The sequence below is a fragment of the Scyliorhinus torazame genome, chromosome 16 (genome assembly GCF_047496885.1).
Source record: "Scyliorhinus torazame isolate Kashiwa2021f chromosome 16, sScyTor2.1, whole genome shotgun sequence".
Classification (NCBI taxonomy): Eukaryota; Metazoa; Chordata; class Chondrichthyes; order Carcharhiniformes; family Scyliorhinidae; genus Scyliorhinus; species Scyliorhinus torazame.
The window spans coordinates 47,102,488-47,114,618 of record NC_092722.1 but is presented as its reverse complement, the minus strand read 5'-3'; the positions used below and the strand labels follow the sequence as shown (position 1 = coordinate 47,114,618).

Sequence of the window (12,131 nt, the reverse complement as noted above, 5' to 3'; positions counted from 1 at the left end):
ACCTTTTACAATCGAACAGAAATCTTCAAGGTCAGACTTAAGCAGCTGCCCACCAACAGCAATGTGCAGCAGCTCAACGGAGAGTTGGCAATAGCTGAATTTGTTTGTTCCATTTTTCTCTTAATTAGGTGGTGCCAAAAATCTCAGCTAATTAACCTGGTCTCGGAAGGATTCGAGGCAGAGACACTGGACAATGCCCAACCTCCAATCACAGTGAGGGACTGGTAAGCATGCTGGAAAGCACAATCTCATTCAGTCACAAGAACACAAAAGCCCAAGAACTAGGAGCAACAGTAGGCCATTTGGCCCCTCAAGCCTGATCCGCCTTTCAATAAGTTCATGGTTAAACTGGTTGCGGGCTCAGCTCTACTTCATCACCCCAATAACCCTTGACTCCCTTGCTGATCAAAACAGGTTGTAATTCACAATGGTTCCCACATCTGAGTGGGAGATCAACGGGAGATATCTGTCTCCTAATGCACTTTGCAAAGTTATAGCTCATTGGGCAAATGCTTTGTGCGCAATCACACCGATTGCCCAGACCAATAACATTCCAAGTTTGCTTCTTGGGCTGTTCCGAGTCAACAAATTTAAGCCTGAATGGCTCGAATTGGCACGGAAAATCGACCAGGGGTTGCCTGAGATAAGTGATTGCACAGACATGATGTCAGGAAAAGATTGGATTTGACTGACATACCTTCCACAGATGACCAACTTGGCAACACTTGCCATCCAGCACAATAACCCTCGGTCATATCGACAAGAAGGCCTGAGAATTGCAGACACTCCATCGTGCTGTACCCCAGTCTGACTGAGCGCTGTTGTACACGTGGAGAAAGGAAATTAGGAAGAGAAACAAAATTCCATTTCTACACCCAAACATTTCTGCATTGTCGGCACATTTAATGTTACATTGATAAGTCATGCTCTGCCAGACACTCGTTTTTCCAAAATAAACCATACGTTTGTGATACTGCACAAAGAGAGTTTGGATACTTATCAATTATTTATTCATCCTCGTATTTATTATGCAATCTGAATTGCCTTCATTCTCACCAAATGTATTTGAGTTCATTGTTGTTTAAGTGCAGATAAAGGAGGGGAGTCTGTTTAGTCCATGGTTGCCTTCCAGAGGCTGAAGATGATGAGGAGAGAAGAGGATGGGGAAGAGGTGGCTGTGAGAGGAGAGGTGAGAGGGAGGTGGGGTGGGGGAGGGGGGGGGGGGGGGGGGGGGGTTGGGAGGGGAGAGAGGGAAGGACAGAGAGGTGGGTAGCGAGGAGGAGGTGAGAGGAGGGTAGAGGAGAAGTGGGTGAAGAGAGGAAGTTAGGGGGAAGAAAGTTGGTAAAAAGAGGGCTGTAGAGCGGAGGATGCTATTCTATTCTTTTGTTCTATTGATGCGGGTGGAGGAGAGAAGATGGGGAAGAGGTGGTGGGAGATGAGGGCAGGGAGAGAAGAGAGGGAGAGGGAGTGGAGCAGGTCTCACAGGAAAGGGAGGGCTGAGGCGAGGACTTGGGATGGGAATGGTGGGGCTACGGCGAGGAAGCAAAGTTACTTTTGATCCTTTCCTTCACTTTGGTAACGTGCCTTCTCTTAAGGGGGCAGCTGAAGATTTACAAACAACTGTCCATCTGCGGCAAAGTCAAGCCTCTATTGGAGCTCAGGGTGTATTTACTCAGAACACTTCCCCATTCCTTAGGCAGCAGGCTTAAAGGGACAGGTGAGAATAAAGATAGCTCTCCCTGAGCTTAGCAACAAAAATAAAACTACTGTGCTGCAGACCCCAGTCAAAGGTTACCACAGAGTTAAATAGAATGCACACAAGCAGACCCAGCTGGTCCACACTGGTGTACATGCAAACTTCCTCCCATCCTGCTCCATACACCCCATCAACATAGTCTTCTATTTTCTCTCTCGTGTGAATATATTCCACTCAAATGCACCTAAACAAGTCACCTCAACTGTTGTCTGTGCTAGCGAGTTCCACACCCTCTTGGTAATGCAGTTCCTGCTGAATACCTTATTTGATTCATCTTACATTTATTGCCCCCTACTTTTGAAGTCCCCCATGCCTGTTCTTTCCAATAACTCTTGAATTGCAATGTCTGCATTGATGAACACACCACATGATGTCTCCGTATAGCGGCTGGGTCTCCCTGAAAGATACCTGTCTGCAATTTATTGTGCTTCTTCATCCCTAGGTATGCAGGGAGGCACGACTCTGGTTTTGACTATGAGCTACATGTCGAGCTTCTGTCCGAAGACATGAGCATGATCCAGGAGTATCAAACTGACAAAATTCATGAGCCGCAGTGGGGTGACGCAGAGTGGAAGGAGGTAAGTCAGGCAGCAATAGAAAATGAGCCGATCCCTCTTTTACTCTTGTGGAAAGTTGTGGTTAAAGGGGAAGGGAGGTCAAAGGGGAATGTTTGTTCATACTGCAGTCTTTAATACCTACGATTTGGCAGACATTGACAACTCCGGTTGGCGATATGAATTACAATACCCGATTCCGATATTTCTATTGCCTCGGGAAGTTTTACTTTGTTAAAAAGTGCGACCTTAATCTAAGTTGTTGTCGATTGTGACTATATTTCTAATTTTTTTTATTATTATATGGGCATCAATGTCAAGACTAACATTTGTTTCCCATTCCGAATTGCCCTTGAAATGAGTGGCTTATTAGGCCTTTCAGAGGGCAGTTAAGAGCTAACCACATTGCTGTGGGGGTGTAAGAATTACAGATTTCCTTCCTTGAAGGGTATCATGGGTTTTTACCACCAGCCAATGATAGTTTTGCAGTCACCATTACTGAGGCTACCTTTCAATTCCACATTTTATGAATTGAATTTTAATTCCACCAGCTGCCATGCTGGGAATTCCCAAAGCATTAGGCTGAGCCCCTGGATTATTGGTCCAATGATATTCCCGCTATGTTATTGTCTCCCCTAATGAATGATTCACTTTGCTTTATTTGCAGATATCAAACATTTTCACCAACTATGGGCCTGGTGTCCGATATGTCAAGTTTACACATGGAGGAAAGGATTCACAGCGTTGGGCGGGGTGGTACGGAGCACGGATCACCAACAGTGCCGTCACCGTCGAGCAATAACGTTGCCCCTAAACGGATCTTCCCATGCTTCTTGCGCTATTTTTATTCAGCGTAGTAAGAACTCTCACAACACCAGGTTAAAGTCCAACGGGTTTGTTTCGAATCAATAGCTTTCGGAGCACTGCTCCTTCCTCGGGTGAATCCCTATTTAGCGTGGCATGATCCGCATTTCCCCAGCAGGTCACTGTACAAACGACTTGAGTCATCGGACAGAGGTGGTGTTCTATCAATACTGTTTACACCAAAGAAAATAAATACCAACCTAGCAGGAGTAACCGCAGGGCAGAGGAGTTAAGTTCAGGAATACCAAAGAAAATCCTCTCTCCCCTCCTTCCTCCCACCTTCAATTCTTCTTTTGGCCTCTGGCAAATTAATTCCTATTGTGCTGCATTAAGTGCCAACTAGCAAAATAGCTGAGGCAGATACTGTGCTTCATTTTATTCCACCTGATCGCGGCCCCTATGGATGCATGCACTACACAACACTGCCTTGCCTTACACAGCCTGTTCGGTTGCGAGTAAAAGTTCCAAACCAGCTGACGAATCCACACAACCACTCACCGATAACTCTGTGACTGGAATTCCAATGAATGAACAATTCTTATTTTTCTCCTGAGCCCTCACTTATACCTGTGCTGTGTTATGGGCGGTGGTGAGTCGCGCAATGTGTTAATTGGATTTGACGCACTGTTATTGGCCATACATGTTCTGATTTCGTCAGTGATCCTGTTAACTGAGATTGGCAAATAATTATGATGTGCAGAATGGCTTAATCACCAAAGGTACTTTTCCGAGTCCCTTAGTTCTTCACAAAATTTGTATTCTCCGAAAAAACACATCCCTTCCAATCTCCGAACCTCCCCGAACCATCATCCTTGAAAAACTGCATGTTTTTGCTGCATTTGAAGAGCTACAGGAAACACAAATGGCTGGAGAAAAACGGCAAAAGGCTTGCTTTGATGTAGCATTTTGCAAAATCCTTTTTTACGTGGAGCAAGGGCTTCCAGTGTCTGGAGGAACTAATTGCAAGCTTTCGCAATGAAAAGCAATGCATTTTGGGGTGAAGAGGTATTGCCATGAAACCAATGATTGGGCCCACGGATAAATGTTATTCACAGTAAATAGGAGCTGCTACATTGAAATTTAAGATCATGTATATCATGTGAATAAAATCAATATTTAATCGATTGTACGGCGATCTGTCCCAGTCAAATTCAGACGAATCCTGGTGAAATCTTCAGCCATGAGTTGTGCACCTGAGGCTAAATATACAAAGAAGGCTGTAAGTAATAAGCTACGTCAATCACAATCACATAAACCATTAAGATATTCTGCTCCTTTCCTGTTTTGCATCTGCTTTTCATGCTCCCAATTAAAACAGGTTGCAAGTTTGAAGGTGAAGGAAGAACATTGTATCAGGAATAGGCCATTCAGCCCCTCAAGTCTGTTCAACCATTAAATGAGATAATGACTGATCTGTATTGTGACACCATCCACCTGTCATGGCTCCCTATCCCTTAATCCTTTGGCCAGCAGAAATCTCAGTCTCAGATTTAATTGGGCTTGTAGGAGGGAGTTCATACTTCCAGCACCCTTTTCATGGAGAGATGAAGGAGTCGGGTCATCCTGAACTTTGAAGTTATTTGTTTTGGTGGGACACAGTCATTTCTGTAGCCCACAGAAGCTTGTGGATTCCCAGCGCACTGTTGTTCTTGTCCCATGCCTAGCTGATAGTTACTCTGGTATAAAGAATGTGAGGAGGTCTTGTGGCGCATTGGGTAGCATTCCCTGCCTCTGCACCGTAAGCTCCAGGTTCTAGTCTCACTCCAGGGAGGCACAGTGGCACAGTGTTTAGTGCCAGGGACCCGGATCCAATTCCAGCTTTGAGTGACTGTCTGTGTGAAGTTTGCTCTTTCTCCCCGTGTCTGCGTGAGTTTCCTTCGGGTGCTCCGGTTTCCTCCCACAGTCCAAAAGATGTGCAGGTTAGGTGAATTTCCCCTAAAATTGTCCAGGAATGTGCAGGTTAGTTGGGATTCCGTGGATAGGGTGGAAAAGTGGGCCAAGGTAGGGTGCTCTTTTGAAGGGTCAGTGCAGACTCGATGGGCCAAATGGCCCCCTTCTGCACTGTATAGATTCTATGATACTATGACATGATGGCTAAGGAAGGTGCCTTCATAATACTGCCACACAGATGGAATATCTACTTGTAAATCCTTCAAACACCCACCAATAATAGGTGGTAAGAGTGGAAGAGATGCCTGGTCATCCATGTGATGGAAAGGAATTGGAGCCTCCACCTTTACTATCCACAGCGCCAGGCGACAACATGCATGTAAAAATATACGTTGCCACAGCAACACGCACTCCTTGGGGGATCAGTTGGATGGGCAGCCAATGTGGATCAAATTTATGCGAATACCGTGCAGATTGATTTCCTGCTCCAGTGAAGTAGATTTTAATCCTATCCCCCTTTTGGGATGATTCGGGATTGGCCCCACCCCTCAGATGATCAGTCTAATTTAAGATTGAGAAAGACTGGCCTCATAGGCATGTCAGTGAGTCCAGTGAAGGAAAATACCACCAGAGAATGTTACCATCCTCCAGCTAGCCTTTTTAACAAAATTAAACCAGATTAAAACAATCCAGACATTATAAGGGTCCGAGCATCTTTCCACAATAATATACCTCTCCACTCAAGAGTGTACAGAGATGGATTCTCAAGTTCAGATACAGAAGACTATATGAGAGAACATATTTTCTAAATTACTTAAAGGTTCTTTAAAGAAGAGCATGCAATTTACATTTGATGGGAGGTTGATCGCAACATAATAAATGCTTGTTGTCACAAGTAGGCTTCAATGAGGTTACTGTGGAAAGCCCCTAGTCGCCACATTCCGGCGCCTGTTCGGGGAGGCTGGTACGGGAATTATACCCGCGCTGCTGGCCTTGTTCTGCATTACAAGCCATTGTGCTAAACCAGCAACATTAAAACTTCTAGGAAAAGACAGTTGATTCTCTTAAAGAATCCAAGCCATTATAATGTTACAGAGAGATGTTTAAGATATCAATCAATATTTATAGTATTTACATTAAACCCCCCCCGAGTAGAAGGCTACAGAGTTCAATGAGGTACCTCTATCCCAATTAAGGGGAGAAATATTGTCACTACATTACACTTTACCTTGAGAGATGCTGGAGTGTATCCAACAAATTAAAAAATTCTTATGTGTGGTTCCAACATTTCCACCATAAAAGAGCTGAATCTGAGCACAGATACTGGGCAACATCTTCTGTTTTAGTCAACATCCTTTGGTTTCATCATTATCCTGCGAGTAAACAGTACTCCGAGAGCTGCTGATGGTAATCACTTTCTTGCTACACTCAGTTTCCAGGTGATGTAGAGGCCAGTTCCTGTTTTTGTTTTCAGATACTCCTTCAGAGGATACACCATATCCCATGCCACAGGATGTTAGGGACCTCAAGCACACAATTAGGCTCAGGCTTGTTTGTAAATTTCTGAACCCTTGTCTAACAGATGAACTCCACTTCTAATTTTTAATCCCTACCTCATGGGAGAATCACCATTTGAAATCTTATGCCTCTATATTTATAACTAAATTCCTTCAACCCAGCCTGGGGAACTGCCTCCTTGCCTTGCCTGTGATGTAGATTGTGGCACTGTGGTTGGACCTGCCTTTGGGCAGAGAACCAAAGAGGAAGATAAAGAATATGACTCTTAAGGTGACCCAACTATGAAATAAATCCAAATTGAACAGTATTCATTAACTTTCCCTTCAATACCTATGCCCAGAACTGTCTGTTAGGAAACATATCATGCAACATAGAACATAGTCTGCTATAAGAGTCCTTCCTGTTATTTTCTTTGTTCCCATTAATTTTATTCAATGTTGGGTTTCTTTGGTCCCTAGACCCATAATCAGAGTGTGCCTTTAAGCAGAAGACGCTGTTGAACCTGGCTGCTTGTCAGGACACTGTGTTCCCAGGTTTTGTATTTTGGAAAGAAGAAGCCAGACTCTTTGGCACCGAGTGGATCTTAGGAACCAGCTTTCAAGGGAGTTTTTTCGATTGGTTAACTAGCAACTGGTGGGTTGGCCAAGGACAGTGTTCTGTCTGACAACGGTTAGTGATTGGTTCCTGCATGATGCTTTCTGAGAGAACTGGGCAGAGGTATTCAGACCTTGGAAGTGAAAGGAACTCTCTCAGTGACAACTGCTCAAGGCGCTAAGGAAACACTCATTAATCAGAAGGTACAATGCAATCTCCAGTGGAATTCTCCTTCGGTGGGATACTCTGGTCAACCGGCAGCGCACCCATGCCCGCGGGTTTCCGACGGTGTGGGGTGGTCACAGTGGGGAACCCCATTGGCCGGCTGAAGTAACGGAGAATCCCCTGCCAGTGGGGATGTTCCACACTAGAAAATGGGGCTGTTGGACCAGAGAATCCCGCCCTTCAAGTATCACCTCCACCATCATTCTCCTCTGCTGTTGTTTCCGCCTCCCATTTGTGCCATTCAGACAGGAGGCCAGAAGCGGGACATTTTACAGGCTCAGCACCACTGCACACACGCAGTCTCCAAAAACCCATCCCCAACCAAAAAACCCATAGATGGTGACTAGTGTTGCCAACCCTCCAGGATTGTCCTGGAGACTCCAGGAATTGAAGATTTATCTCCAGGACAACGCTGCGGACAATCCCAGAGAACAATCACTGTTGTTTTCTTGTCATTTTTATTGAACCAGATATCAAAATATTGAAAATGGGGCGAATAAAGAGTTGTCAGTCAAGCATCATGATAGGAACATCAGGAGCAGCAATAGGCGATTAACTCCCTTGGACCTGCCCTTGCCATTGTATTAGATCACGGCTGACCTGCAGTTCAACTCCATTGCCTGCTTTTGAACCATGTCCTTTGATATCTTTAACCTTCAAAATCTCCAATTATTCCGGCATCAACAGCCTTTTGAGAAGCCAGATCCAAATTTCCCCCAGCTTTCGTGCGAAGAAGTGTTTCCTGATCTCTGTTTTGAACAGCCGGACTCGAATTTCTCTCCACGAGTTCTTGATGCTCCCACTAAATAGTTCCTCTGTATCTTCCCTATCAGATCCTTTTTAACATCTTAAACACTTCAAACAGATCATATTTCAGATTCCTGAACATGAGGGAGTATAAGCCACATTTATGCACTGTATCTTCATTATTTAACCCTCTAAGGTCATCGAAAGAGCAAAGAAATGTACAGCACAGGAACAGGCCCTTCGGCCCTCCAAGCCTGTGCCGACCATGCTGCCCGCCTAAACTAAAATCTTCGACACTTCCTGGGTCCATATCCCTCTATTCCCATCCTATTCATGTATTTGTCAAGATGCCCCTTAAATGTCACTAACGTCCCTGCTTCCACCACCTCCTCCGGTAGCGAGTTCCAGGCACCCACTACCCTCTGTGTAAAAAACGTGTCTCGTACATCTCCTCTAAACCTTGCCCCTCGCACCTTAAACCTATGCCCCCTAGTAATTGACCCCTCTACCCCAGGGAAAAGCCTCTGACTATCATAGATTATCATAGAATTTACAGTGCAGAAGGAGGCCATTCGGCCCATCGAGTCTGCACCGGCTCTTGGAAAGAGCACCCTACCCAAGGTCCACACCTCCACCCTATCCCCATAACCCAGTAACTCCACCCAACACGAAGGGCAATTTTGGACACTAAGGGCAATTTATCATGGCCAATCCACCTAACCTGCACATGGGAGGAAACCGGAGCACCCGGAGGAAACCCACGCACACACGGGGAGGATGTGCAGACTCCGCACAGACAGTGATCCAAGCGGAATCGAACCTGGGACCCTGGAGCTGTGAAGCAATTGTGCTATCCACAATGCTACCGTGATGCCCCAATTTTGCTATCCACTCTGTCTATGCCCCTCATAATTTTGTAGACCTCTATCAGGTCACCCCTCAACCTCTGTCGTTCCAGTGAGAACAAACCGAATTTATCCAACCACTCCTCATAGCTAATGCCCTCCATACCAGGCAACATCCTGGTAAATCTCTTCTGCACGCTCTCTAAAGCCTCCACATCCTTCTGGTAGTGTGGCGACCTGACTAAGCTGCTCTCTGCCCCCTCAGAAGGTCAGTGCATCCTTCGTGGGGGGAGGGCATGGAGTCGGTGACTAAAGCTAAACACATTATTCCTGATGGACCCCCTCAAGGCTCAGGTGAAGCCATATTTGGAATAACATGTACCATTCTGAAATCCCCACTCATTCATAAGATTCCATCCATCTCACAGGAATGTACAAAGAAGGCTGGGAAGGAAAATCCATCAATTCTGCCATCACTTTGATCCATCAGGAATGGTTTCCTGCCCATTTAATTTCTGAGGGACATCCTGCATCAATAATTCCTGATCACCAAAATCAATCGAACAAACATCCAGGGTAATCGCCCTGTCTCCTCACCCTCTTGCTGGCACCTGAGCAGTGCCATTGTGTTCCACTGATCACCTCACGCTGTAACCTCCCATCCCATTCCAACTACTTTAACACAAAGAACTAAGTAAATAAAACCAAATGAACTGAGGGACGAATTAAAGGGAAACTGCTTTCAACAAAAAAGCAGATCACAAATGAACCTTAAGACATTAAACCAAAATATGATGAATGGGGTCAATAAGGCACCCCACCCCCTGCGGTGCCCAACAGGCTTGAAAGGCCTCAGGGGTTCCCCGTGGACAACGCATGCTACCAGAACAGCTGTTTGCATTGTTAAATCAAATAGACTGCATTGGTATATGAGCAAAACTGGAGTGGCTGAGCCAATATGGCTGAGTGGTTACCATGCTCCTTTTAACAGTACACGCCTGTGTTCCCTCACCCACAGGGTGTCAGGCTTCCCTGGTGGATCCCAAATTATTGTTATTTTTTACCTTCCCCAGGCTCTGCTTTTCTTTCCATTGGTAATGTTTAGCTCAGACAAATACATGAGTGTTTCTGTGCGCACAGCATATGTAAGACCAACTGTTTTCATGTTGAGATGGTTATCAGTCACTTTGCTTAATTAGCATTGGGAAAAGGAGGTCTTGTGGCACGGTGGTACTGCCTCTATTAATCGCCCAGAAGTATTGGGTTCAAGTCTCACTCCAGGACTTGATGGTAAGAAAAGGTGTATTCAAAATGTGGTTAAACAGGTTATCAGCCAGTTGATCTTTCAAAAATGCTCATAGCAGGTGGTGAGGGCAGGAGAGCTTCCTGGTCAGCCACACTAGAGAAGGCAACAGTGGCACAGTGGTTACCATTGCTGCCTCACAGTGCCAGCGAACCAGGTTTGATTCTGACCTTGGGTCACTGTCTGTGTGGAGGTTATACGTTCTCACTGTGTGTGCATGGGTTTCCTCTGGGTGCTCCGGTTTCCCTGCACAGTTTCAAGATGTGCAGGTCAGGTGGATTGGCTATGCTAAATTACGGGGATATGGCAGGTGGTCTAGGTGGTGTGCACTTTCGGAGAGTCAGTGCAGACTCGATAGATTAAATGGCCTCCTTCTGCACTGTAATCTTATAATAATCTTTATTGTCACAAGTAGGCTTACATTAACACTGCAATGAAGTTACTGTGGGAAGCCCCTAGTCGCCACAGTCTGGTGCCTGTTCGAGTACACAGAGGGAGAATTCAGAATGTCCAATTCACCTGACAGCACGTCTTTCGGGACTTGTGGGAGGAAACCGGAGCACCCAGAGGAAACCCACGCAGGCACGGGGAGAACGTGCAGACTCCACACAGACAGTGACCCAAGCCAGGAACCAAACCTGCTACCCACTGTGCTGCCCACACTATAAGGTTTCTATGAAAACCACTTGGCCAAACATAATCATGGGCCTATAGAACAGACGTCTATGGTTGCCAATGCCCTCTTAGGGGATGGTACCTAAAGGAGGGATATTGGGAATGGAGCCTTATCCATGTTAGATACCTCTTGTCCACATCAAACATTGTCAGGCCAACTATGCCATTAAATGTTGAGTAAATCTCCCCCTCTCCCCAATGTGCCTCAGACCCAGCCTCAGAATTGTAGATACTGAGTACCAATTGATCACTCCAAATCTCACAAACAACCATTCTGTGACTCTTGACTGACATTGTAATGGGTGCCAACCTTGTTTTGGTGGTAGTGTGAATTCGCTATTGTCAGTCCGGATGAAATGATCAATCGAACACCAAGTCACTTCAACGTACTTTTATTCACGGCCGGGGCTGCACCACTGAACTTCGGGGGAGCACAGCAGCAAGCCAATATTAGTACATTCGACAGTAGCTTATATACAGTATGACACTGTCCCTATTCTGAGGACGGCCCCTTAGAGGTCCAAGTTAGGGACACATTCTGTTGCTCTCAGCTAAGTTATTATCTTTAAATGAGGAACTCATTCCCAACTGCGACCTGTTATTGCAGACTGTCTAGTGCAAAAGCAGAAGCGATTCATCTCGAAAGTCACGTAGTTTACACAAAACTTTGACATTCCATTTCCCATCAAGCTCTATTTGACACTCCATTTCCCATCAAGCTCTATTCTATCTTGATTTGACATTCTATTTCCCATCTAGCTCCGATTCTATCTTGAGCCAAACACTCATTCCCCCCTTATATAATTTGCACTGTTGAGTCTCATTCTGAAGATTCTGTGTTAACCACATAATCTATGCTGACACTTTAGTGTAATACAGAAGGAGTGCTGCACTGTCAGAGGCACTTTCAGGTGAGATTTTCGACTGGAAAATGATCCCAAGTTGTTATCTGAAGGATGTGGTGAGTCCTGTACACAGTCCCAGTAAAAGGTGGGTATTATCTTTCTACTCAGCTGACGGTCTTACTTTTTCTGCCTCCAAGATGACAATACACTTGTGAACCAGCATGAATGTGGCAACTAGCTAGTATGATATTCTTGTGATGAATACCAGATGGGTACCATATGGTAATGCGCATTTTCTTCTACGAGATACAGCAG

General features: G+C 45.4%; 1 protein-coding gene across 3 annotated transcripts in view; it reads left to right on the top strand.

Moving 5' to 3' along the window:
- Positions 1 to 4,299, top strand: part of LOC140392805 (F-box only protein 2-like) — a 66,237-nt gene extending 61,938 nt beyond the window's left edge. For all 3 annotated transcript variants that reach the window (XM_072478455.1, XM_072478457.1, XM_072478456.1), the window contains exons 4-6: positions 129 to 224; positions 2,199 to 2,334; positions 2,978 to 4,299. In XM_072478455.1, the coding sequence (XP_072334556.1) occupies positions 129 to 224; positions 2,199 to 2,334; positions 2,978 to 3,112 (367 nt within the window). In that variant the 3' untranslated portion in view covers positions 3,113 to 4,299. The remainder of the gene's footprint in view (positions 1 to 128; positions 225 to 2,198; positions 2,335 to 2,977) is intronic.
- The last annotated feature ends 7,832 nt before the right edge of the window (positions 4,300 to 12,131 follow it).